The sequence below is a fragment of the Oryzias melastigma genome, linkage group LG24 (assembly GCF_002922805.2).
Source record: "Oryzias melastigma strain HK-1 linkage group LG24, ASM292280v2, whole genome shotgun sequence".
Classification (NCBI taxonomy): Eukaryota; Metazoa; Chordata; class Actinopteri; order Beloniformes; family Adrianichthyidae; genus Oryzias; species Oryzias melastigma.
In genome coordinates, this window is record NC_050535.1 from 14,260,802 (window position 1) to 14,288,403 (window position 27,602).

Here is a 27,602-nt window from a genome sequence, read left to right on the forward strand (position 1 = left end):
GCACACCAGATGGTAACATTTTTTCTTTAAATTAAATTAAAAAAAAGGCTGTGGTTCCTAATTGATGTGCACCAGTTACTATCAACTGCACATCAATTACTAAACTTTTTTTTTCTTTACTTCTGTTTTTATTGCAGAGTCGGTAAATAGTTTAAAAAAAATACTTCCAGGCCACAGTTGTAAATTTTCTTAATCTTTCCTGTCTGGATAAATAAAGGTTAAAAAAAAACTATCCAGAATTCTTTTTTTTATTAATTATTTTTTACCCTGGTGCACACCAGTTAGTAACTTTTTTAATTGAATTAAAAAAAAAAATTGTAGCTACTAATTGATGTGCACCAGCTACTATCCGGTGCGCATCTGTTACTAACCAGATTTTTTTTTATTATTATTTCAATTTTTGGAAAAGAAAAAAAATGTTTTACTTTAATTTTTTTTCTTCAATTTTCCTTTAGGGGCTCCGTACCTTAGCGAGTAATATACACAGTCAACATTTTTAAAAACATGTTTCTATATGTTTCCCACCATCTGGTTGAGCAGGCAGTTAAAGGGTTAATAAATCTAAATATAATGTAAGGACAGGATTCTTTGTGAAGGGGGCGTGGCTTATAGGTCAGCGGCCTCTGACGTGTCAGCTTTAGACAGGAAGTTTAACATGTTTGAGTAAAACCTCTGCTACATAAATATTCAACTGTGAAGTCATTTATTTCTAACTCTTCAGGAGGGGGTTAGTGCTGAAACATAACAGCCCAGCGCCTGTTTGAACCATAAGAGACCCAGACCTCAGTAGCTTTAAGTGCTGCGGCTGCAGAGGCTGAAATGAGCATGCCAGTGAGAGACAGGACCTTCAGAGCTTCTATGTCCCTTTAGGGGGGGTCCATTTTAAGGCTGTGGGGTCTATGGTCTTGCTGTTGCCCCGTTTGGTCTCCTTCGCCTTCCAGTCGTCGATTAGATCCTTCAGGAAGAAATCCTGGCAGTTATCAGCTGATTGGAGTTAAATAAAAACATGTGGGAGGTTCTTGTTTTGGCCTCACCTGTCTCTTCAGGACCAGGTGCTTCCCCTTCCAGTATTTCAGCATCTGGAGGGCCTGCAGCGTGCTGACGATGTCCACCGGGTTCACCGCCGTCTCCTGGCTGATCTCTGCAGGAGAAAGCGAGCACAAACTCATCACACCCCAGTAAAGAGCGAACGTCAGACGCTTCCTCCCCGGAGCTCTGCCCCCCATCCTGCTAAGCAGCCGCCACCGGCGATAATGAAACACATTTTGAATCCCAGTTGAGGCTTTTTTTTTCCTGGAGCACTGCGCGTCTGGAGGAGACGGAGAGTTGAACGCCGAGTACAGTCAGACTCCATCAAACTGTAACTTTATGCATGGATGAGAAGTATCATGGTGTGGGATTGCTGCACTGTTTTGTGTTCCACAAACAAACTAAACCATCACTTCTAAAGCTTCTCAAGCATTTATGCTAATTCTGCATCTGTGGAAATGTGTATATCTTTTTTTATTATCGTCTGGAGGAAAATAAGGGAAACATCACAGTTCAGGAGACCCGAGCAGGCGGCCTCCGCTCCACGCAGCGGCTGCCTGTCTGTATTTAGCGAGCTCCGCTGAAGTCCGGGAGGCTGCAGCCAGAGAACCGCCGCGCTGCGACAGGACAAAAACGCTCGTTTTGGTATTTTACCCGCTGATCGAGTCACTGCAAACATCACGTGCCCAAAGCCGAGTTCCTGATTGGCTGATGCGATGCAGCGACCCGTCAAAGTTCAGGTATTTCCATTTTGGCTGCGTCGCCCAATTCCCGCCTCGCTGCTCAAACCGAGCGGCTGGCAGACCTTCGCGCGCCAGTACCACTGATTTAACATTGAAGCGGACCGCTCTGCCGTGTGAATCTCGATCGGTGTGAATGCACCTCAAGCCTCCGACATTTCCCAGCATCCTTTATTTACTCTCTTTCCTCTTAGCTTACAGCCACTCACAACCCCAACCTAACATTGCAACAAAAATCTGATCCTCCTAAACTTTATGGTATTTTTTATATTTACATCGAGACTTTATTCTCTTTTTTATTGTTTTTCCTTCCTTGGACTAATGCGGGACAGCGAGTCATCAAACTGGGTCACAGAGACATTCAGATGCAGCTCCTGCAGTACAGAAGGTCACGATCGCCTTAAGAAAAGAAAAGAAAAAGACGGAATGATGTCATGAAACCAGACATGGAGACAGCTTTAACCATCTTCCAGCATCATCTGTGTCTTCCATGCATTGTAAATGAGACATACACTCAATAATTTCATATAACCATGAGACTGACACTAGCTCCTCCCACCACCCACCAATAAGTACGATTTATTCTCCGATGTGACTAATACTGCGGAAAATACGGTACTCAAAAATGCAATTTTAATCTTAATTTTCCTGATAAATTTCGTTAGAAAAATGCCACAAAAATATGTTTAATATCTCCAAAAACCCAATTTTCATCGAAGTGGGTCTTTAATTTACGTGCATGGATGAGAAGTATTATTCTTGCACTGCTTTAGGTTTTTTAGAATTTCTTCTGTTATTCCAGAAAGAAAATAAACCTTCACTTCACCAGCACTTATGCAAATTCAACCAATCTCAAAATGTGTTTCAAGTTTTATCCAACTGCAGAAACTGTCTCCAAATTTGATAAAAATGGGACTAAAATAGAAGCAAATGCCAGTCCCTTTTTAGAAAATCAAACAAAAAACATCAAAACAAAAAACCTTTTTCTACAACGAGTTCAAAATCCTACATTTTAGTCCAGGTGAATCAAAAAAAATGCCCTAGAGTCTGAAAAGTGGAAACAAAAAACGACATTTTCCCACACGGATCGACCAGACACGAACCTGAACATGAAAAGCAAAAGAGGATTCACACACTAAACCACGACTCAGCATAAACTTCAGGAAAAATAGCCTCAGCAAACACATAATGCTGTGATCAAAACTGAAGAAAGAACACAAAGAATTGTTAAAAAACAGCCTCTTTGTTTGTAAAGCAGTACGTGACATCTCAATCTTTATGTGAAAAGAAGAAAACACACTGTGGTCCAGTTCCAGCGGACAAAACTGCTGAGTCACAGCGGGACACAAAGACCAGAACAAGATGGCTGCAACGAGACGCTTTTTCTCTTCTCGCTCTGAGAGGATCGGCTGAAACCATCGTCACAAATGAAAAGTGGAACGTCTCGGAAAACACTGGAGGGAAACCTTTAGAGATGAGACAACAGAAGCTCTTTCATGAGGTGATCCGGGTTTGATCCTTTGTTGCCTTTTATGGAGGAACAAATGTATGAAACACAGAGGAGTGAATCACAAGCACATTCAGTGATCCTCACTAACTTCACCGTTTCATTTACAGAATTTGGAGGTTTTTAATGACAGAGTTTCATTTTTACTACAAAACTTTAGTTAGAAAAATAATGACACGCGAGGAAAAGGATAAACGTCAGGATGTTTAGTGTTTAGGAATCTGTGTGGAGCGGGACGTCTGTGAAAGCTGTGTGCTCAAACCAGGATCAGTGTAACCCTGTGGTATCCTGGGCATCTTCACATTAAAAGACAGCGCGCTGAACTTTATTTTAAAGGAGTTTTTATCTTCTCTGGTGTCCGTGGCAGACATTAAATCCTGTCCACTTTTGTCATGGGAGAAATCACACATCAATACAAAGGGGGGTCATCTGGACCCCATTAGAGAGCACGAGGGTTGAAGTGAATGGAAAACAAGATTGTGGTAAATTTGAAAAAATAAATGAAATAATAAGAATAATAACACTGAAATCTGACTCAAAAGTACAAAAGATAAACTTTTAAAACCTTCAAAAAAAAGTTGTAAATTTGAAAAAAGAAATAAAATATTTTGTAGTACGACGGCCACCCCAAAAAAAATGTACAAAGTTTTAATATTGTAAATTTTTCCCTGACGTTTACGACTTTTAATCTCGTAAAGTTACCAGTTTTACTTGAGTAAATGTACTAGTTTTTTTACGTACATTTACAACTTTTAATCTCGTATAGTTACGAATTTTAATATCATAAATGTATTACTTAAACTAGTAAAATTATTACTTTAATTTCCATAAATTCACGTATTTTAATCTCATAAAGTCCCGAGTTTTAATCTGAAAATTAATGAGTTGATTTCTTGTAAATTAATTTTTTTCATGTAAATTTATGACTTTGAATCTCATAAATGTATGAGTTTTAATCTTGTAAATTTACGAGTATTTTTTATGTAAATTTAAAAGAATTTTGCCATGTAAATGTACAACTTTTAATCTAGTAAATTTTCAAGTTTTAATTTCATGAATTTAATACTTAAACTTGTAACACTTTGACTTTAATTCTCATGAATTCACATTGTTTAATCTCGTACATTTACAAGTATTTTTCGTGTGAATACGATTTTTAGTCTAGTAAATTTATTACTTTTAAGTAAATTTAAGATTTTTAACCTAGTAAATTTACGAGTTTTTTTCTTGTAAATTTATGAGTATTTTCACCAAAATTTAAATTTCTGACTTTTAATCCTGTAAATTTATGTTTTAAATAAGTCACTATGACTTTTAAAGTAATAAATATAAGACTTTATTCTCCTAATTTAACAGTTACAACTTTTTGACATAAAGTTATGAGATTTAAAATCGTAATTAAAAAAACATGTTTTAGGTTGTAAACTGGACCTAATACTACAATACGTTGTATTGTAGAAATATGAAAAACGTGAATTAAAACTATGAACCTAAAACTGATGCCATTTTTTTTGTTTGTTTCAAACTTTGGGAGAACATCCTCATTACTGTACACTACATTAGAGGAGGGAGGACAAAGATGCTGGTCTGGGACAGAAACAACACCATAACCTTTCATGTCCCACTAGCCAATGGGGTTAAGCCCCACCCACACTTAAAATTAAACTCAACCCCAAAAATGATCATCCTGAATTGAAACTGTAAATTGAGCATTGAAAGCGAAGAAGCGCACAAATGAAAAATACAGACCTTTGATGGAGATCTCCTTGCCCTGGAAGTTGTTCATGTAGCGCAGCAGAACGTCCTTCCAGTAGCTCCTGTAGCTGATGAGGCCCAGGTCAGACAGGGGGCGCTCCGGAGAGCCCACCTTCTCCTCCACCTTGGATAACAGGTAACCTAGTGGGACAAAGCGGTTTCACTCTCTGTCTGCGTGGCGGCGAGAGGGTGGGGGCGTGTGCACTCACTGAAGTCGATGAGCATCTTGCCGTAGCCCTGCCGCATGTACTGAGGCATGGTGAGGATGCAGGACACGTTGTAGTTCAAGAAGGAGTTCTTCTCCTGTGCAGAGAGAAACGCGGCGTCAAAAAGTGCTGCAGAAACAGATTGAAGGGCGCGCCGCACGCATCCAGCTTCACCTTGGAAAAGTATCCGACCAGGTGACAGCCCGTGTTGTCGGCTTCAGTCATGACGTAAAAGAGGAAGGGTTCAACGTCGTAGTACAGAGTCTTGTGGTCCAGGAAGAGCTTGGCCAGCAGGCACAGATTCTGACAGTAGATCTGAAAGAGGGCGAGAACAGACACTTAGAAATCCTCATTTGATGTGGAAACATTTAGATTAAAGCACAAAGGTTGGAAAAAGAATATTTACTTTTAAACTTAAGGTGAAGTGTCATTTTTTTCTGACGCTGAGAACCTGAAGACTCTTTCTTTGTCTTAATGGTTTAAAAAAAACTAACAACGAGGGTCGTTTTATGTTAATTTAGTTCATACTCAAGGAAGCAACACTTGCACCTCCTCTTTGAGGCTGCTTTACAAACTAAGCCAAGTCAGTTCCACACAAAACCACAAGATGGCGAATCACACTCAAACCAGTCCCTCCTCAACCAAACCATCCACTTTCAGGGTTGCTGGAGCCTATCCCAGCTACTATCGGGTGAAGGCGGGGTCACCTGTTGCCAGTCTGTCACAGGGCTCCCTCCACACTGAAACAGTTCAGCTCTGAAATGTTTTTCGAGTCCAATTATTACCAATTTCAATGAACTTGTTTTTTTCTTGCACCGATATGTGGGCGGGGCCTCATGACAGGCTGGTGTTCCACCAAGTGACAGGCTTTTTTATGGACAGAAGATGGACTCACTCCAGTTTGTGTGTACGTGATTCTTGATTTGTAACTCATATAACATGTTTTGTGTATGAGTAAAAAAAAACGTAAAAGTTAAAAAAATATATATACAATTTACACATGCATAAATTAAAATTACAACAGCTCGAAACTAATTACAAATGCAAATCTTTAAAAGTTACGCAGGAATCGCCTCTTACACACACAAAACCTCAGTTACGCACGGATCTGTGGTGAGACTTATTTCACGTCTCCCTGATTCGTCCGTGAGTGATGCGTTTGAATACTACTAGAATGTTCGGTCATCAGAGTTTTCTTATAAAGGGTTTCAAATAAGGGTTTTATGTTTACCAGTTTGTAAATGAATAATTCTTAATCTTAATGCAGATATTGACAGCAAATAAAAAGGAAAGGGAACACGTATAAGTGTTGTTAAATGTAATGTGGTCGAGAAGGTTGGTGCACCAAACTTTGTGCTGGTGCACCTAAGAAAAAAAGTAAGGTGCACTAACACTGGTGCAACCAGTACAAAAAGTTAGTCTAGAGGAGTGTTTTAAGGTTAGATCGAATTAAATTGACTAATCAATTTTATCATCCCAGCCCTACCAAAACCCTCTCGAGAGATGTCCGCTTATTTGAGGAGCTGCTGTGTGGACTCACCTTGTTCTTCTTTCCGTCCACTTCAAAGACAGAGATGTTGGTTTTCCTGTAGATTTCATCTCCTGGTGGGTGCTTCCACACACATTTGGCCTGAACCACAAACAAGAGGGAGAATCTCCTTTTTAGTCACACTCAACAGTAAAACTTGATAAAAAACTAAAATCCAAGGAGGAAATATTTACCTGAATTTTACATTAAATAAAATACCACCTTTTATATATTAATATCAGCTTGTTAAAAGATGTATCGCACATATATTAACAGACCCAGCATAAACAAATGTTATTCTGCCTTTCTTTGGAAAAAATAATGTCTATTCATAAAACCAAATAAAACTTAATTGAGGAAATTTGGAGACCCTTTATCAATTATATTAAAAATGTAAACCTAACAGACGATCCAACAGATTTTTGATTTTAACTGCTTGGAATTTTGCAACTTCAGCTTGAAAGCTTTTCTGTTAAGGATTGCTGTGACAGGATCAGATAAGAGAAGCAATGTTCATTGGTACATTTTTTGTGTCCGTTTTCATTTTTTTTGTGGATTTGTGTTTTGACAAAATATATGATACAGCGTCTTATTTATACTAAGAAAATGTAACTAGTATTATTGAAGTTGCTGTGTTGTCACGATTTATTCTTAATAAAATAAGTTGTGGAAAAATAAAAAAAAGCCCACCGGTAGCAAAAAGATCCAGCAGGCAGAACTTGTGTTGAAGATCTTTCCTCACTTTAGGATTATAAATCTGTTTGATATTTTGATGACTCATGCTACCGATTCTGTGTTAAATATTTATGCAATTACAAAAGCTTGCAGGGATTCGAGTCTGCAGCACATTTGATTGCAAATCAAAGGATTTCATCTTTTTCCTGGCGTTTTGAAAACACCTTCATCTTTAAAACCCACTCTGAAGGAAATGATGCTTTCAACATGTCCTTGTGGAATTTTTCTTATGATGGATTTGTTAGAGAAAATTAAGTTCAAAATTGCAATTTTGCATATTTTTTCAAGTCGTGAATATGCAGCAGACAAAAAAATGCTAAAGGGATTGTACTTGTGACATAGAAAATACGCTGGGCAGGCCACAAGCTCCATGCTCTGCTCCATTCTGATGCCTGTACCGTATTTTCCAGAGTATAAGTTTCAGGGTTTTTTTTTCATAGTTTAGCCAAGGGTGCGACTTATGCTAAATAGTGACTGATTTGTGTGTGTGGGGTTTTTTTGGACATAAATAGGCTCATATATTTGTTATTTTCCCCAGTAAATATCGTTGTCCTTTAGCAGTCGTTTCCTCTAACAGCCACTAGAGGGCGCTGCATCTGAGTACAAGCATTTGCTCCTGCCAGTGGCAGAACAAGAAGTGTCATCCAAAACAAACAAGGAAGATTGCTTTCCCCTTAAACTTTAATATTTTTCTTATACAGGTCAGAAGATTAGTATTATTGTATTTATTGTATTTTATTTATTTATTTTAGCCACGCTTTGCTTGGACGATTTGGGCTGAAACGTCAGACTTTTCTCCCAAAAGTGCGACTTATACTCCAGAGCGACTTATAAATGGTTTTCTTCTTCTTGATGTGATATTTTTTGCTCTTACGACTTATACTCTGAAGAATATGTTAAACAGAGAACTCTCACCAAAAAAAAAGCCTAAATAGGCCAAAAGAGCTAGCATGTAGCTGAAATATTAGCCTAACTCCAAAATAGCCAAAATTAGTCCAAAAAGCTAGCAGGATACCAATTTTGAGAACTTTAAAAGTGTAACTTTTTCAAATAACTATTAATAAGAATTTTATTTTAAGTTTAATGTGAATTTTTAACAAACTCCTGCCGCTCTGCAGAAACTATGTCTTATAAAATGATGGAAGTTTTTACATTTTGCCTAAAAATAGCATCATAATAATTAAAAAAAAAAAACACTAGGAATGATTTTAAAATAGTTCAACAGATGATCAGAGGGGGTCTTTAAGGCTGGCTGTGAACTGCTTTATTCCCACAAACATACATGTTCCTATAGCAGTAGGAGGAGCTTCAATCCCTGTGAAAACGCTCATTATCTCTTTAGATGAGGGAAATCTCACTTTTTTTATAAGATACTGAAAATTCTGCCTTAAGTTTAAAGAGACGTCAATCAGAGGTGATGTACCACCAGTGTCACAGGTTACTGGAGTAACTTTATGTCAGAACGGTTGCTGTAAGAGTAGCTTAGCTGCAGCGGTCTGTATCCGTTTGTTTGGAAGCAGAAGAATAACTGCACACAGACTGGGAGGTTGCAGGTTCAAATCCATGGTTGGGTTATGCCAAAGACTAAAAATAGGAGCCAGCGCCTCCCTCTTGACTCTCAGCAGTAAGAGGTTGAGGAGTTCAAACCAGCAGATTGTTCCCAGTGACTGCAGCTCACTGCTCCCCCACAGGAGGGGTCAAATGTGGAGAACAACTGATGGGACTTTCACTCTATCAGCTGGAAGAAACTATTTGTTTGAAACTTTTTTGACCACAATGATGGTGTCATATCATGATGCTAAAAAGATGCTAAAATTTCAGAGACTAACAATAAAACTGCAGTTTGCTCTTATGGCAGACAAACCCCTCTTTGTGATCTAAAAGAGAGTAACGTGTTGCAGTTCCTCCAAAGACCACTAGAGGCAGGGTGCAGAGGGGAGCAATACTCCATTGATCAGATTTGACATAAACATTTAAATCAGTACAGTTTGGTTTATAAACAATTGCTCTGGTTAACCCTTTAACACCGGAGCTCCAGTGTTTATGTTCTTTGATTTACTGCAATTTTTAAAAACACGATCAACTTAATTTCAGCAGATTCTGAAAGAGAAAAGTGGGGTGAGCTTTTGAGTTTAAGCGTCACCAGCAACGCCTCAGGTGTTAAAGAGTTAAAATAAAATAAAATAAAAAATCAGCTATTTTGATTTTACTTGAGGTCACATGTCAACATTCTCAGGTGCGTGGTTTTTTGATTGGTAGGTTGAAGAACAAACAGAGCTTCAGCTTTAAAACTGATGGACATTTTGGTGTTAGAGCCCCTCCCACCTCACTGTACAGCATGTGTCAAAGTCAAATTCTATCCGGCCCTCCAGATCATTTTATTTTATCGTTATTAATGGTCCGATGTTATCTTGTGCTTATTTTAGCTTGTATAATTTGACAAAAATATATTTTTTATGAAGTGTGAAATATTGGAAGTTATTTAAGGTTTAAGCTAATTCATTCTGGAATAATATTCCTGTCTTTTTATTATTCATAATTGTGTTTAAAAGCTTTTAGAAGAAGTTTAGCTAATATTTCAGCTATATGCTAGCTGTTTTGGCTAATTTAAGGCTTTTTTTCATTTTTAGGCTACTTTGAAGCTTAGCTGTTTTTTTTTAGCTACATACTAGCTGTTTTGGAAAACCTACATGTTTTTTTGGGTTGTTTTGAGGCTAATTCGGCATCTAGCTAATATTTTAGATGGCTATTAGCTTCAGCGTTTTCAGCCATCACCTTCAGTGTTTTCAGCCATCAGTTTCCTTGTTTTCAGCTATCAGCTTCAACGTGTTAAGCTATCAACTTTAGCATTTTCAGCTATTAGCTTCAGTGTTTTATCTATCAATTTCAGCATCTTCAGCAGCCAAATTCAGCTTACAGCATTCACACTAGCATTATCACAGGTAATGTTAAATATCTAGTTCTTAATTATATAAAAAAGTTACAGTTTTAGTTTTCAAAACATAGTTTTAGAGTGTTCAATAAATGTTTATCCTGTTTGGCCCGCGACCTAAGGTTTGTTTTGGATTTTTGCCCCATGCGCGATGGAGTTTGACACCCCTGATGTACAGGAAACATCACAGTTAATTAGTCCTATCTATTCAACATTCATTCAATCATCTTCTTGTCCGCTTTGTCCCTTTCTGGGTCACGGGGTGCTGGAGCCTAACCCTACTGACAGGCGAAGGCGGGGTTTTACCCTGGACAGGTCGCCAGTCTGTCACAGTCTCAATCACACATCCATTCACTCACATTCACACCTAGGGGCAATTTAGTTTTAGGATGGTGGGAGGAAGCCGGAATCCCCAGTGAAAACCCGCGCATGCACAGTTCTCATATAGAGTCCACAGGTGTTTCACATGAACCTCCACACATAAGCCTTTAGAAGTCTATTTAGTTGTGCATGTTGCAGTTACACATTCTGACAGCACCTAAATGTAAATAAAGTCATTTTCCTCGACGAGAGCAGACGTGTTAGCTCTAAACGCAGGGGTGTCAAACTCAAGTCCTCGAGGGCTGACGTCCTACTGGTTTTCCAGAAATCCTGCCTCATCTGCTGCTGATTACCTGAATCAGGTGTGTTTGGCCAATAAGGAGCTTCAAAGGCAGGTTGGTTGGAAAACATGTAGGACACCGGCCCTTGAGGCCTGGAGTTCGACGGTTTAAAAGGATTTTCTCAGTTCTCGTGTGTCAGAGGAAGCTTGAAACGCACCATGTGTCTGCGCAGGATGGTCTGGCTCTTCATGTACTTGAGGCAGAACTCGCACATGTACAGCCTCCCCAGGCGGGCGTACTCCTCCGGGTACGGGGAGTGGTACCAGGTGTCCAGCTCGTAGCGGCCGAACACGATGGTCTTGATCATGTTGCTGCCCTCCGACACCTGACCCGCCAGGCGGAGCTTCTCCTACACGACCAGGAGGGGAGGGGCCGGGAACGGAGGCGGGCAGAGAGGGAGGGGGGAGAGCAGAACAACCTTCATTCATTTAGAAAAGACATCCTGCCGGGGTTCCTGAAGGTGTGAGGGAAACCTTCAGAGGAACCAGCTGCAGAACAGAAACGAAGGAGACAAACTCAAAGGAAAGTGACGTGGAATGAGTGAGGTTTAACGCTAGGATTGACAAACTATCTTTAATCCTTTAACACCTTGACGCTTAAAATACAAAATCTTTAAAAGAGTGCAACTTTTCAACCATTAACCCAATAACTCCAGTAGATTCTGAAGGAGAAAAGCGGCGAATTTCGCCGCTTTTCTCCTTCAGAATCTACTGGAATTATTGGGTTAACAAATAAAAAATTACAGTAAATCAAATAACATAAACTTAAAACTGCAAATAATCTGATTTCATATTTTTTGTAGCCAAAAGATATGGGAAAAACCAGTTGTGTTTGACAAAAATGAAAATATGCATTTTTAGGTTTGTCAGTAAGTTCACTCGGGCTCAAAGAGGGAGTCAGAACTGCCAAAAATCAGAGTCTGAGACGCCTCCTGATGCTGCGGAGGAGCGTACGCAGACTGAAACAGAGAAACAGAGGCAGAGGGGGGATAACACAGGAAGATAAGGGGAAAGGGAGAAAGTGATGGAGCGGATGGTGAATTTTCTCTCTTACAAGGTCGTCCGAGGCACGTGCCTGCGCTTTCCTGAACAGCTCCAGGTCGTAGTCGCTGGTGATGTTCTCCAGAAGGGGCTCCCGGCTCGTCCCGTGGCTCTGCCGGTGCTCCTGAGGATGAACGGAGGAGGGGCTGATATCAAAACTAGGGCTGGGAATTGATTAAAAAAAAAATTTACAAATTAATCGCAAATCTGGAAAAAATGAACCGCGATTAATCAACATTAGTATTGTTTTTTTTTTTTGGTTACAGTATTTTCCAGCCACTTATCTGAAAATAATCAAAATAGGAAATCACAAACAAATTTGTACATTTAGAACATTGACTTTTATTTCTTTGGAACATAGGATGTAAAAGTTTTGTGTCTACTTTTGAATTTACCTCTGTATTTTCAATTTGAAAGACTACCAGCTTGCTTATTTAGTATCATTTTAATCAGCAGAACCTCTCCTATGTGACATCACCTTTATTTAGTCATTATTCCATGTTGTATTCACACACTAAACATAAAATTATGCAAAAACTCAAAATTCTCTGGAAAGATGTGATTTCTCCCTTAAGAGAACTGCTATATATTTTCCATTTTTCCTGGTTTTCCATTTTTCCTTTTTTTCCTCATACATTTACTTCATTATGCTTATTAAAAATAATAAACAACTTGTTTGGGTGAAGTTTGATTCAGCTGGATTTCAGATGGGCTGCTCACAGGTGGGGGCGTGTCTGTCTTCTCTTAACTGTTAGCATCATGCGGCGTCGGGGGGGTGGGGGCAGAGAACCACTGAGTTTCCTCAATTTTTAGACAATTTTGTGGAAAAAAATTGATGTTGGTTCCAATCCAAAAATAAATAATAGTTTGTTTCCTCTTTTGATTTCTCAAAGTAGACAGCGTTGAGGTGAGATGCTCCACTGCAGACTTCAGTGAGAAGTTTATTTTCTGCCTTATTTATTAAAATAGAAGATCAGCTCTGTCCAAAAACAACTATAAATCCAATATTATCCCTTTATTTAAATGAGATCTGAAGCACAGAATGTAGAAAAAAGTTTACTTTAGACAGAGTTTTATTACGCTGATCTCACAGCTGCATGGTAGGACGCCTGAGTGCCATTAATAAATTTTACCTAATTGATTATGTTTTATTAATCGCGCGAGTTAACGCGTCAACATTCACGGCCCTAATCAAAACATATTGCTTAAATCCACATCCTCTCTGCGATCAGTTTTCCCACCATGTATTTGTCCTTCTGCTCTTTATTCAGGCCCGAGTTCCTCTTCCTCCTCAGCTCCGACACCTTCTCTTTGTAGCGCAGCTGACGTTCAGACGGAGCCTGACGGATCCAACAAAACTGTTTAGGTTTCATTCATTTCTCACAACAACATTTCATAGCTTTTAAGAAATCAAACTCTACACTCCAAACTGTTTCATACTTCCAAAGATTTAAAAACGTTGTTTTTAGACATTTAAGATACTTTATCAGGTTTGAAGTTGCTTTATCTTCTCTTTGCTCAAGAGCTGGCGGGCCACGGGCCACTGATTTAACTAGTGCTCTCTTCATGAAAGGAACAAATAAACAAATCAATCAAATCAAGACTCAAAAAGCTCAAATTGCTCGATTTAAGAGCTCTTTAAAATACATCTATGCCACTTAATTATTTCATATATTTTACTATGAGAACTGTTTTTTTAACTTATAGACAAAAAAAATACAAATGAAAAAAAACTATTTACATTTTCAAGACCTGAAATTGTATTTATTTTATGAAGGTAATAAAAAGCGCTATAATGTTTGATTCAGTTTTAAGGATATTATTGCTGCAATTTCTTGTCTTGATTTTGGAGACAAAAATGTAGATTTATGTTCTAAAAATAAGTGCTATTTTATAGTTATTATGACATTACATTTTGCTCTAAAATGAGTAATTTCTACTTATTACAATATTTTTGTCAATGTAATTAAAATGAACTTCAATTAGGTAAATAAAAACTCAAAAAACAAGGCATTTGTCTAGAGCTAGCAAAAAAAAAAGAAGTATTGGGCTAAAAAAGACATTCAAATGTAAGTAATAACAGTTAACTTTTTAGTTTTTTCTTTTTGAATGTTTTCGTGGAACTACGAGTTTCTACATTTTGAAATCTTACTTTAAGAATTTGTGTTAAATAAAAAATACGTTCTGAATAGTTAGATAATTTTACTATTTTCTAGTGATTTCTACTTAAGGTTAGGGCTCTTTTCTTAATTTTAAGCTCCCTCTTTTTCAAAATAAAGAAAAGAAAACAAAAAAAAAGGATAAAAAGGATAAAACCTTCAATATAAAATCCATAGAATGAGCCTTTTTAATAATTCTCTCATTAGTAGTCAAAACAAATTAAAAAAACTGGAAAAACAGACATTTATAACAAAAAAAGTGATTTTTACACCATTTCATGTGATTCGTGTCATAACACCCTGAAGCAGTTGGAAGTGTTAAAAATCAAATGTGTGTAGTTTTATTCTGAAGTGACAAAAATCCAGATAAGAATTAAATTATAAGAATTGATTCAAACTGCAGGAGGTTAAGTCTCCCTTTCTGGATCAAATTGGTGCACATTTTTAAACAGGGGTGTCAAAGTCATTTGCAGAAAGGCCAAAATCCAAAACAGACCTTAGGAGGCAGACCGAACAGGATAATCATTTATTTAACACTCTAAAAATACATTTTTAAACTTTAAAACCTTTTTAACATAATTATGAACTAGATATATAGCATTACCTGCAATAATGCTAGTGTGAATGCTGTAAGCTGAATTTTTCTAGTGCTAATAGCTCAAGATGCTGAATTTATGGCTAAAAAGCTGAAGCAGACTGCCAACTGGCTGAAAAAAAATAGGCAACTTCATGATAGCCTAAAAAACGGAAAAAAACTAAATTAGCCAAAACAGCTAGCATGTAGATGAAATATTACATAAACTCCAAAAAAGCCTAAAAAAACTAAAAAAAAATCCTAAATTAGCCAAAACAGCTAGTATGTAGCTGAAATTATAGCTACACTCTAACTTAGCCTAATGAAATGAAAAAGCCAAAATAGCTTCCACATAAATACTTTTGCCAGACTCCAAAACAGCCTAACAAAACAAAATAAAGCCTAAATTAGCCAAAACAGCTAGCATGTAGCTGAAACATTAGCTAAACTCCAAAACAGCCTAAAACAGTCTTAGTAAATGCCAAAATAGTCCAAAAAGCTATCAGAATGCCAATTTTTAAAACGGTAACTTTCTTAATTATGAATAATAAAAAGGCAGGAATATTATTTCAGAATAAATCAACTTAAACTTTAAATAACTTTCAATATTTTACTCTCCATAAAAATATATTTTGTCAAAATTATACAAGTTAGAAATAAATGCAAGATAACATCGGGCCATTAATAACAATAAAATGAAACAATCTGGAGGGCCAGATAGAATTACCCGGTGGGCCGGATCCGGCCCCCGGGCCTTGACTTTGACACGTGTGCTCTGACATCTCCAAACTAATAAAGTGCTGCTTCAGAGTGAACTCTGGAGAGAGCAGGTGAAGCAGCAGGAGCCTCCCCGCTCCACCTGCTCTCTCCAGCTGACAGACAGAATCAGAAAGCCGGCGTTTGCGTTTCCCCGTCAGCCCGCGCCGCGCTTGTCGGCCGTCACCTGGTTTCTGGTGGAGTGTCTGTTCTCGTCGTGCCGGTGCGACAGCGTCCGTTCCTCGGCCAGCTTGTCACGCGTCGATGCTTTGCCCTGACAAAACATCAGCACCGTCTGCAGTCAACAACTCCAGCCAGCCCTGCAGCCAAACCGGGCTGCAAACACCTCCGTCTTTCAGCACCCTGACAGAATCCATTTGGTTCTGCTTTCCCTCACATTCCCACTCGAGAGGGCAGAGCAGAAAAGTAATGACAGGAGAAAAGGCTGAAACAACAGCAACTCCAGCAGCTTTCCTCACTCCTCTGCTTTTAAAACCCGTTTCACTCATTTACAGATCTGACATTCTTGTGATGTTTAAACTGGAGCTAGAACTGCCTATCTCTATTTCTAAAATAGCATCTGTTTTTATTTTATTTAAAATAACATTGTTCATTAAAACACGGGCTTAAACTTCAACTACTTACTTTCCATTCATAGAATTACTAATCAAAAATGTATTATATATTAATGAAAATTAGTTTAAATCAAACACGGAAAAAAATAACTCGTAAAACAGTCTTCAATTTAGGGAAACGACCACAGACACAACAACACGGTCCCTTTCAGGTTGGAGACATGATCTTGTGCTGGTTTTCCAATAATCCTGTCTTATCTGCAGCTGATTACCTGGATCAGGTGTGTTTAGACAACGCGGAGCTTGAATAACAGGTTGGTTGAAATCATGCTGCCCTTGAGGTCTGGACTTGGAGACCCCTTGTCTAGTGCAACATGTTCTCATTCACAGAGTGAAGAATAATCATGAAGTCGTTCTCTTCAGTGTTTGATTGTGGTGAAGGTTTGCAGGTGTTTGCCTTCGCCTTCATCTATGAGCTTCAATTTTCAGCTGTTGGATAATTGTGTGTTCTAGATTAAGAGGACGTGAAGGAACTCCAGGTTTGCTGGTCTTTAAGGTCTCAACCCCGTGGTTTCCCCTGAATTTCTCAATCTGGGTCTGTTCCAGAGGCAGTTTGACTATTGACTGTATTTGAGAACTGGACTCAGTTACCTCCCACCCTGTTTTCCAAACAGGAAGTACCTCCTTGCTCCAATAAGCCAAAATCCCATTGACTTCTAAAGATTAATAAACGTGTTCTTGATTAGGCCTGCACAATAAACCGAAAATGTATTGTCATTACGATCTCAGTCTTTGGGTATTGCAAAAAACGGTGTAAATGGTGTAAATATTTACACACACGCTAAAACAATCTTAAGGCAGCTTGAAATATTTAACAAATTTAATTGAACCTTTTACACTTTTGACCAATCGGGATACCCATCTCTTATGTAGACAAAGGTCATTTGGAGTGAAGTTTAAGGTATTTTAACTATTATTTAAAGTCCCCCTATGACTACTTTTTTTATTTAAAAAACATTCCCAGTCATTTTTTAAATTATGATTATGACGTTTTAACCAAAATCTCACAACCTAAATGACTTAAAAAGTCATTTTTCACGTTGATCTGAAGCCTCTGTTTCCAAAATCTCCTCTGAGGGGGCGTGGCTTATGGAGCTGAGCTGAGTCATCCGCAGCAAAACAAAGCAGTTTATCAGAGAAATTGTCAAATGGCAGAACTGATCCATACGTAATCGATTGATTAAACAGAGTTGATTTTTTTTCTTAAAAAACTGCTTTGTTTTCTTGCTGATTGTATAAAATGACAAAAGTATTCTAGCAGACCGAGTTTGGCTGAGTGGCTGTTTTAAACGCACCACGCGGAGACGCTCGACAGCCCTGAATTCTGTCAAACCACCTGGGGGCTGGTGCATGAGACAAAATTAAGTCATTTGAAGAGCGTAGTGCCACTAATAAATCAAAAATAGACAAAAAAAATATTTTGTGGAGAGTTTTTTCTGCTGTTTTTGTTGTTAACCACAAAATAAAGAGACTTAAAACAGGTAAAGTCTCTGCGTCGCCACAAGGGAAAGGGAGAGAGGGACACTTCATTCTTTGGTCTAGTTTATCTTATTGTAACAAAAAAAATTAAGTTCTTTTCTCATTATAACAATTTATGTCTCGAGAAAACAATCAAAAAAATTAATAAATAAATAAAAGAGTCAGGCAGACCGTTTTGGCAACGTTGCAAAAAAAATGGCAACTGAATCGACTTGATTTGATTGGAAAGTAAGTCATTTTCTACAGGCGACGTCACAATTACTCAGTCCAGTTCTCGTATACAGTCAATGAAGATTGTCAGAAATAGATCAGAAGCAGGGCGTCAGCCTCTGGGGTTTTTAATGTGACACCCCCCACATATAGAATGTATCTGGTTGACCAAATGACTGCAAATCTCTCTTGCTGCCTCCCGACCCACCGGAGCGGCTGGATAGTTCTCTTTATGGTGTTACAATACTCTGGAAATTAAAAATTCTGCTCTGAACAAACAGTTTAAACTCAAAGGCTTGGACATCTGTGACTTTTGAACAGTTTTGATTTGTGTTTTTGTTTTGTTAATGCTTCGTATTGATCGGTCTGGACCAGGGATCCCTTAAAAATTAGATTGCTTATAATCTTCTGGTTAAGTAAAGGTTAATAAACTAAAAAAAAAAAAATCCATCCCCCCACCAGCTCACCCAACAACTGGTTCAAGGAGTTTCTGCTTTTATCTGAGAAAATGTCATTGAACATTAGTGCTGCCACAAACGATTATTTTATTAGTCGCCTAATCACAGATTATTTTTTCTGATTAGTCGACTAATCGGGTCACGTGCAAAGAGAATGTAAAACACACATCTTAACCATCATTAGCTTTAAACTAACTAAAAACTAGATATATATATTACATGCAATAATGCTAGTGTGAATGATGTAAGCTGGATTTAGCCGATCAAGATGCTAGTGCTGATAGCTGAAAATGCTGAAATTGATAGCTAAAAATGCTGAAGCTGATAGTCAGCTAAAATATCAGTTAAATGCCAAATTAGCCTAAAAACGGAAGAAAAAGCCTAAATTAGCCAAAAAGCTAGCATGTAGCTGAAATACAATCTAAACTCCAAAATAGCCTGAAAACATAAAAACCTTAATTAGACAAAACAGCTAGCATTTAGCCGAAATATTAGCTAGACTCCAAAATAGCCTAAACATTTTTTTTTTAAATCCTAAATTAGCCATAATAGCTAGCATGTAGCTGAAACATTAGCTAGACTCCAAAATAGCCTAAAAAACCTTAATTAATGCCAAAATAGTCCATAAAGCTAGCAGAATCCCATTATAACTTCAACTTTACTACACTCTGACTCCATATAATATAAAGTAACGGCTAATCGACTATTAAATTAGTCGCTGATTTTTTTAATAGTCGATTAGTCGTCGATTAGTCGTCGAATCGTGGCAGGTGTCTGCTGTTGTTCCCTTGACGGTACAGCAATCAAACAATAACCGTCTGACATTCTATGCACTGCAGTGTCATGGTGTTCTCCATCTTTTTACCTTGCATTCATCTGCAGAGAGGTTGTGATAGAGCGGACATCCAGAAATGGAGAAGTGTCTCTCGTGTCTTCCTGTCAGATGACCTGAGACAAAACAGAGGGAATAAAAGGACGTCTGCACACAGTCGACCTCAGAGCCGGCGGTCGGCGTTTGGGCCCTCACCCAGCGAGTTGCATCCAGGTGTGGGACACTTCATGTTGAAGTTGTAGCTTTCGTGGAATCGCCGTCGTTTGGGGCGGTGGGAGAGGTCGTGGGCGGCTGCCTCCTTTAGCGACAGCTCTTTGGCTAGCCTCTCGTCCTCCTCCTGAGACACTATGATGTCGTTGCTGGACGTCACGGTATCGTTGTTGGGGCTGGAGGCCTCGAGGTCCGACTCTGAAGACGGGGCGTTGCCTGTCGGGGTGCGGGGAGGAGTCTCGTCCCGGTCCGCCCCCTGCTTCACGTCTGTAGGGTCAAAAAAGAAAATATAAACTCCAACCATTGATAGATACTTGTTCACTTTTACCTCTCTGGGTCTGCTAAAGGACAGTTTACATCCTCCATTGTTTGCAGGACACAGATCAACCGAAGAGTGAAGAATGGTGATGAAGCAGTAAAAGGAACTCTGACAAACCAAAGGTTGGATTTTATTCTGGTTCTCTGACTTTCAAACAGGACCTGAACATTTGAAACTGTTGTTTCTGGTTTTGATTTAGGGCTGGGTTAATGAAATCGATTATTCGATTTGAGTTGCTCTAAGCTTAATAGATCAATAATCGATCCATAAAAATAGAGATCGATCTAGAACATATAGCTAAAGTCTGCTAGCTTGATGCTAACGTATAATGCAATTTCCCATATAAACTCGAATGTATACATTTTTCTAATTATTTTGAGGAAATATTATTTAAAGTACCGGTAAGCATTTGTGGTCTAAAGCATAATCTTTTGCTCATAACTTTTTCTTCTTCTGGAATAAAGTGTACTTCTATAGTGCGATCGCCACCTGGTGGCCAAACTGAAACATCCTCCAGGAGAAACAGAACAATGTTTACAATGTTAATGATCTGAATATTTTAGTTAGAACTTCTCCTTTAGAGAATCCATGTAACACTGGATGATATTAACAATCTCATTATTTCACTGATACATTTTACTCAATCTGAGTTTTGTGATCCGTTACACCGCTGATGTCGGTGATGTGGAGATACTTTGGTTTATGGACAGGCGACCTTCTCCAAACACAGGTACTATGCATAACATGCCGAAAACTAAAAATAATTTAAATAAAACTGTCACAGTGAAATGGGAATGTATTAGCGCTTTTTTTGTTTGTTTTTTTTTAATGCTATTTGACAGTTTATCGCGAACCATTCCGTTACAGCGGTTTCAAACAGATTTCACATATCACAGATTTTTCTCATATCATGTCGGCCTAATGCAGGACATGCAGTACATACGGGATATGAATCACAGGATTTGTGGTGCTGTTTTCTGCTGCTGCCAACCATTAGCAAAAATAATGTTGCTTGCACTAGAAATCAAATAGAACTGCTCTAAATGGAACTCTTCAGGGTTTGTAAGTGGCATCCACGTTTGTTTCTGCATGAATATGAAGCAGTCAGGTGAGGCTGAGCCTCACCAGCAAAATATAGCTCTGAAAGTGCACAAAGAAATAAAATTAATATATTTTTTCTAATTAAAATAAAATATTATTTAGACATGCCTTTTCAATGACTACCTAGTAAACACACTAGGTGCACGCAGTTCGCATGCCACAAGGCAGAGGGCGCTGGTGAGCCCAGAGAATGTGACACCATGCACCAGGACTAGAGAATAATAGAATTAGTGGCAGCAGGTCCAGTGCTGCCGTCCAGTTACCCTTTAATGTTGTTTAGCATCAATTTCTAAATGGAAGATTTCCCTTCTAAACCCCTAAACTCAGTAATTTGTTTTGACATGTCACTGGTAGAAATCTCCACTGAGACAGAGAGACTTTTAACACTGAAGAAAAACTTCTAAAAACAGGCTCTTCATGTGTTTCTTCAGAAGGAGCAGCACAGATTTCATTTATATGTAAAAGTAAGTCAATAATAGCAATCTTGGTGATTTTTTTTCTATGCTATAGTTTGTAAACAGAAGAAAAATACAGAAATTTTAAGCAACACCTTTTAACTGTTGTCAATCAAATGGCGAATAAGCTGCTCTATAGGGTTCATATGTCTGTAAATCTGACTGATGACATCAGTGCCTCACCACCCGTGAAACTTGACCGCACGTCACTGATATGAAGGCATTTCTATAATCCAAATCAGAAATTCCAGCAAAATGTTTACAAGTTATTCTCATGTTCTGAGCTTTTTCCCCCCAGAGTCTGTTCATCTGTTGGACATAGAAGCTGTTTTCCTCCTAAGGCTCAAGTGTTCTGCGGCGCATCCCTGCATTAAAAGACTAATGTGAGGCCTTGGGAATTATCAACCGGAATCGTTAATATCCACAATGCTCAAGATCAATTCCATTTTCCAATGTTTACAGACACCAGAGCTTCAAATGAATCCAGATTCATGTCAATTATACAAATAAAAGTCGGTGAGGTCACAACATATTACTTTCTGATTCACAGTATGGTAAAAACACAACAAACTGAGCAGATAAAGACTCCTAACTTTACTGAAAGTAATAAAACATTCTACTATTGTTCCAATAATTCATGAAAACATCTCAAAGGACTTGAAACTGGCCATTTTTAAACTCACTGTCATGTAAAGAGAGCAAAGAAACTCTGAAAGTTTTTCTCTAACTCTTCTGACATAGCACAGGAGCAGGATCATACGTTGTGAGGTTTGTATGATCAGGAACACTCTGTGATTACAGACAGGCTTTACGACATCAGCTCCATGAAAAGCTGAAGCTCCCGGCTCTCATTTCCACGTCCTCAACAGTTTTCTGTGATGTTGCAGATTTATTTCTCACTTTTTTTTTAGTCAGAGCTTTTCTTCTGCATCCTTCCCTCTGATGGCGTCATTTACAGCTATATTCAGCCCCCGGGGAGCAGAAGGAAGGTCAGCCGCTGCACCACAGCAGCACGTTACAATGCTCAGATCATCACAGAGAGCTTCAGTCTCACCGTTTGCTTCAGTATCAGAGCCCGATGAGCGGCTTTGTCGCAGCGGGTACTTTTTAGCTGCGGCGCTGCTCGCCCCCTGCTGGCTGCGTGTGATCCTGCGGCCAGAGGAGAAGACAGAAGCCGGTGCTGCCGAGTCTGCAGCCGCGTCTGGGCCTTCGTCTGGAGCCCCAGCAGCAGAGGACAGACCGCGAGCTGATCGACTGTTTTCTAGAAAGCAGGAGAAGAGATAATCACACTGCAGTCCTTGAGAAGATTGTCAGAAATAGATCTGCATGTGCTCCAAAATCTACAGTCTGCAGGATTAAAGAAAAACTCTTCTGGCAAAAAAACCCAAACTTTTCTTAAAGGTTTAAACCAATGCATTTTTGCAGAATAAACACAATCAGTTAAAAAAAAAAGTACATTTACTCTGGATTTGGTGTCTTTAAATCCGTTGACTAAGTTGTTTTTGGAAGCAAACACTGCAATCAAGCAGGACGCTGCAGACGACTTACTTGTTGCAAAGGGTTGCGGGACTTACCAAGAACCGATCCGGTCTCAGCAGGAACCCAAAACCTGCAGTCAGCTTTATTTGGATAAGGCTAAAGTCTGACCATGCAGCAAAGTTCTCTCAGCAACAAGAAGCAAAATGAAGCGTTCCTGCCTCTCTGCCTCAGCGGCAAATCCCTGTCTGGCAGCAGAAGGAGGTCAAGCAGGGGGTGGTGGTGCATTTCTGTGTGTGTGGGGTGGGGGGAGGTTTGGCTGTCTCAGTCCATTCATGCTTTATGGCTGCCCATATACAAAAGCTGATCAAGAATGGCTCAAGAGGGGGGGTCTGGAAACTCTGTAGCTTCCAGACAAGAAGAGACACTTAAAGAACAGAAGAAAAATGAAAAGGAAAAAAAAGAAGAACACTTAAGAAAAGATGTGTTTGATGCATATTAAGCAAAAGCGAACGATTAAAAAAGCTAAAAACAGAATTTCCTCATTTTCTCAAAAAATCTGTGAAAAAAGATAAAGTTAGAAAGTTGTAGTTAAAGTCCCCCTCCAATTAAAATTCTAATTTTTGAGTTTTAAACATGTCTGTGTTCTCTTTCCAATGAAAGAGAACAAATGTAACAAGAAATAATTTTGTTTTTCTATTTCCGAGTATATCTCCCTTTAAATCTGTCAATCAAACTGTCTTGGACAAACTCTGTTTGAATGAATGATCTTCTTTCCATCAACAGCTCTGCTGCACATGCACTAAACCCTCATCTGTTCCTAGTGTCTAGTTCAGGTTCTGGAGAAGAGAAGATGGTATCTTCACATTGACTGCAGTCAAATGAGCCGCCGTTCACATTTCTGTGGTCAAATCAGCATCACTGGATTTTTGGTGTGAGTTTCATCCAATACTTACGGTAGCAGGACTGAGAACGCTGGAAAATCTCCACCAGACTCCACGGAGCTTCTTGATGTGACCACGGAAATGTGAACGGCGGCTCATTTGACCGCAGTTGGAAAGGATTGTAAATCAATGAAAGAGCATTTTGATGTTAGCTTTGATTATTTTATCAAGAACTCTGAGAAACCAATGATTGAATGTATTGATCACAGTCAATAAACATTGGAGAATTAGCTAAAAGAGTCTTTGGTGAACTGGAAGGAGAAAGAATCAGGATTTTGGAGGAAGTTCTGTCCATGAAGATCTTCACTTCCTCGTCCAGCTGACATCCGGATCAGAACCATACGGCTGGACATTACCCAGATTGATGGATGTTTATATGTAGCATCCGTGAAGATTTATGCTAGTGAGAGACAGAGCTGTCATAATAAGACAGGGGGGATCGGGGCGGAGCTACTCAGCTCCAAAAGCCACGCCCCCTCAGAGGAGATTTTAGAAACAGAGGCTTCAAATCAACATGAAAAATTGCTTTTTTTCATTTAGGTTGTGGGATTTTGGTTAAAAACTTCATAATCATCATTAAAACACTACTGGGAATGTTTTTCTTATATAAAAAAAAATTGTCATAGGGGGACTTTAAGTTACTGTTTACCACCTCCTCTGCAGCGTGAGACATGACTATCAAATTTAGGTCATGAAAAAAAATTACAAAGCTGTTTTCATGACAAAAAAACCCTTAAAATAGCACAGCTATCCATGAGAGAAATGATCTGGCAACTCAATTTTGGTCTCCTGGGAGGAAAAAGCCTCTGAGCAACAGAGAGTAAATGTTGGAATCTGCAATCTTTAATTTAACTGTAGTTTGTGTTTGCTCCTAAAATGTAAAAACTACATTATATATATGTGGATGTGGTTGTTAAGTTCCTTTCTTAGTCATGTGAAGGTGGAATAAGTGGATCACACTGTGAGCATTTGCAAACTTACCAGAACTACCTTGTGAACTCTGGCTGAGGCGCAGCGAGGAGCGAGTCAGGCGCGTGCTGCTCCGCCGCCGGACGTTTTCAGGAGGTTCGGCGTGCTCGAGGTCGGCAGAAAAATCGGAATCCTCCGTCCCGTCTGAGCTGCTTCCGGCCGTTCTCTGGGGGAAAAAAAAGAGACAAGGTAGGATTTGATGTACCTTCCTGTGTGAACAAAAACACTGCAAGAAAAAAACCTAAATCAACTCAGTTACGATGGATGTGTCAGGATTCTGTGCTTCGGTTTTGTCATGTTTGTTTTCCCTTTTAGTCTCTCCATGTTCAGGTTAATCATCCACACTTGTCTTCATTTAGTTAATCAACCTCTGTGTATTTAAGTGTCTGGTTTCCAGGTTGTCATTGTCAGGTCATCTGTTCTGCTATGTCACTGGTTTGGTCTCACATGGTTTCGTCATGTTTAAGTTTCTGCCACTAGTCTTGTCTCCTGCGTTACAGTCCTTCACCAACATCCCTGACAGGACGTGAATAAATGTTTACTTCTTTTTTTTTCTCCCAGAATACTTCAGTAAACAAAAGACTACTTTTAAATAAACTGAACAAGGAAGAACTTTTAATGAATCGTGCAACTCCTGTCCTTTATTAGTTTCTGTTATTAAAACAAGATTAAATGAAATGGAGGGAGAGATAAGTAATATTCTCTCCATCAAACTCTTTTTGACAGGTGACCTTTGACCCTACACCATCCATCAAACTCATTTAAATAGGTGCCCCGCCCCTCAAGATGACGTAACAATTTAATGTCAATTTTATATATAAAGGGTATATAGGGTCAAAGGTCACCTGTCAAAATGAATTTCATAGAATGTATATTCCTTTTCTCTCTAGTGAGGCAGGCATCTAAAAAGAGAAACTATTTTTCACAAAAGATAAAGTTTTGTCTCACGGACTCATATAATGTAAAAAAAGTGCATTTTTTGGTGCTGAACATTTACAACTTTATTCAACTTTACTACACTCTGATTCCATATACTATAAAGTAACGACTAATCGACTATTAGATTAGTCGTTGACTATTTTAACAGTCGATTAGTCGTCGACTAATCGTGGCAGCCCTGCTCTAAATGCATCTCTTTTTCTTCAGTTCAACAACAAGGAGGAGCTTTACGTGTCACTAACCTGTCAATAAATCTACTAAATAAAACCTAATAACTGAACAGCCCTACCCATCACATCTGAAAATAGTTAAAAGCCACAGAAAAACTGACTTATTTGTTAATAGATAAACGCAGTGAGTGGTAGTGGGCAATAATCAATACTGCTGAATAAATTGATAATGAGAAAATATTTTAACTTCTTGAAAACAATTAATCACAACATGAAGGATAAGGTGTAGGGTTAAATTAAATGAAAAAGTGGTCCAAAAACAGTTACTTTTTACAGATTTTACCAGTAAAACAGATTAAATGAAGTTTAGGCTCCTAAAGTGCTGCAGAATCCTGCCGTTATACCTGCAGTGGGGTTTAACTTGTGTTTTTTGTGTGCTATATATTTCAGTGGACTCCTGCAGCACTTCAGGCACACATTTGACAGCCTCAAAACATTAGCTGATGTCTTTCATTTGCATACCGCCAATTAAATTCAAGAAAAGGCGGGATCTCCGGAACCAGCCAATAGGCACAAAGCAGAGTTCGAGTTTGACCAATCACAGCGTTGTTTTGGACCTAACAGCCTGTTCTCTTGTTTTACACGAGCAACCGTTATCACGGCGTTTCAACGGTGCCCAGCTTTCCCCTTCATTCTCCTTTTATCAGTCAAACCTTAGAAAGCAGGTCATTTATAAAGTGGCGAACTGTGTTCCCCACAAGGAAAACAAAATAGCCATAACTAAAAAGTACACATGAGCTAGCGCTCAGTAATCATATTACCAACATCAGAGGCATGATTTAATGATCTGCAAACTTAAAATTACAAAAAGTTAGAGTCTCCTCCAGCCTTTAAACCCGACAGGTTTGTGTTTTTACCTCTGCGCGGCTAACATTAGCAATGACGTGATGCTGTCCCACCTTTCTCCGCGGCATTTTCAACGATGTGGCGTCTCTGTAACGGCAGCTTAATATCCAGCTCTCTGGGGACGCTTTATTTACGGTTCCATTTATTTTAGAAACTACTAGTCACCTGCAGTTAAATCAGGGTTTCGCTGGTCAATAAAAAGCATAAATGTCTCCGCACTTCCCTGTGCTTACGGCGCGATCTCGGCTGCTTCTTGATGGTACGCTGTCAAAATAGCTCCGTGTGGACGTGTCCGTCCATGATTTCCTTCCCCACTCGTCCTCCTGGAAAACATAAAATGTGTCCGGGGTTACAATAAATAAACAAACCAATAAAAAACATTTATCAATAAAATAAAATAAAATAAAAGTTGGAAAATTACAAAATTGTTTAGGCAAAGAAAGGAAGATGTTCAGAAATCTTCTCCAAAACTTCTCAAATATTGAAATAATCAAATATTACCTTTAATTTGAATTCCCAACTTAAATAAATTGATTTTTCAGAGAATAAAAATGAGCAATGAGTCAGTTAAGAGTGATGGACAAACGTGCCTTTAACAAAAAACAATAGAGTTGTCACCAGCTATTAGTGAGGTCACGCTCTAGGAGAGAAGTAAAAAAGAATTGCTCCTACATTATAGCCTTTCATGTTTTACCATTGCACAATGTTTTGTGTTTATTTTCCCTATGTTCAGCACTTTCGAATGTAGTTTCAAATATTGACTCTGTCACCATCATCATCTAACAGGTCATCTTTTAAAATGTAATGCAAGTTATTTGCCTTGAACACAACGTTGAGACCCTGATCAAGTAAAAAAAGGAATTTTAAAAAATCAAA

General features: G+C 38.7%; 1 protein-coding gene across 3 annotated transcripts; it reads right to left on the reverse strand.

Moving 5' to 3' along the window:
* Window positions 1–684: 684 nt before the first annotated feature.
* LOC112158024 (histone acetyltransferase KAT7) lies at window positions 685–27,052 on the reverse strand. Of its 3 annotated transcripts, none has more exons than XM_024291189.2 (15): window positions 26,738–27,052; window positions 24,724–24,877; window positions 22,377–22,583; window positions 19,433–19,714; window positions 19,271–19,353; window positions 15,811–15,897; window positions 13,376–13,474; window positions 12,169–12,258; window positions 11,252–11,443; window positions 6,778–6,867; window positions 5,412–5,552; window positions 5,241–5,334; window positions 5,026–5,172; window positions 1,035–1,141; window positions 685–955 (listed from the first exon to the last, which is right to left on the reverse strand). In XM_024291189.2, the coding sequence occupies exons 1-15, from the start codon at window positions 26,792–26,794 to the stop codon at window positions 857–859; spliced, it is 1,929 nt and encodes a 642-aa protein (XP_024146957.1). In that variant the 5' UTR covers window positions 26,795–27,052; the 3' UTR covers window positions 685–856. The 3 variants fall into 3 exon arrangements, with proteins under 3 accessions (XP_024146957.1, XP_024146956.1, XP_024146958.1); XM_024291188.2 differs by having other exon boundaries at window positions 12,148–12,258; XM_024291190.2 differs by having other exon boundaries at window positions 12,148–12,258; window positions 26,780–27,051.
* Window positions 27,053–27,602: the final 550 nt, after the last annotated feature.

Excerpts from the sequence above, each read along its gene's own strand:
- LOC112158024 (XM_024291188.2), bottom strand. The coding sequence starts at position 26,794 with ATGCCGCGGAGAAAGGTGGGACAGCATCACGTCATTGCTAATGTTAGC. Across the intron at positions 12,259-13,375 it reads AGCAGAAGGACAAATACATG|GAGCACCGGCAGAGCCACGG; the intron begins GTGGGAAAACTG and ends GTTCATCCTCAG. Across the intron at positions 5,173-5,240 it reads CAAGATGCTCATCGACTTCA|GTTACCTGTTATCCAAGGTG; the intron begins GTGAGTGCACAC and ends TTGTCCCACTAG.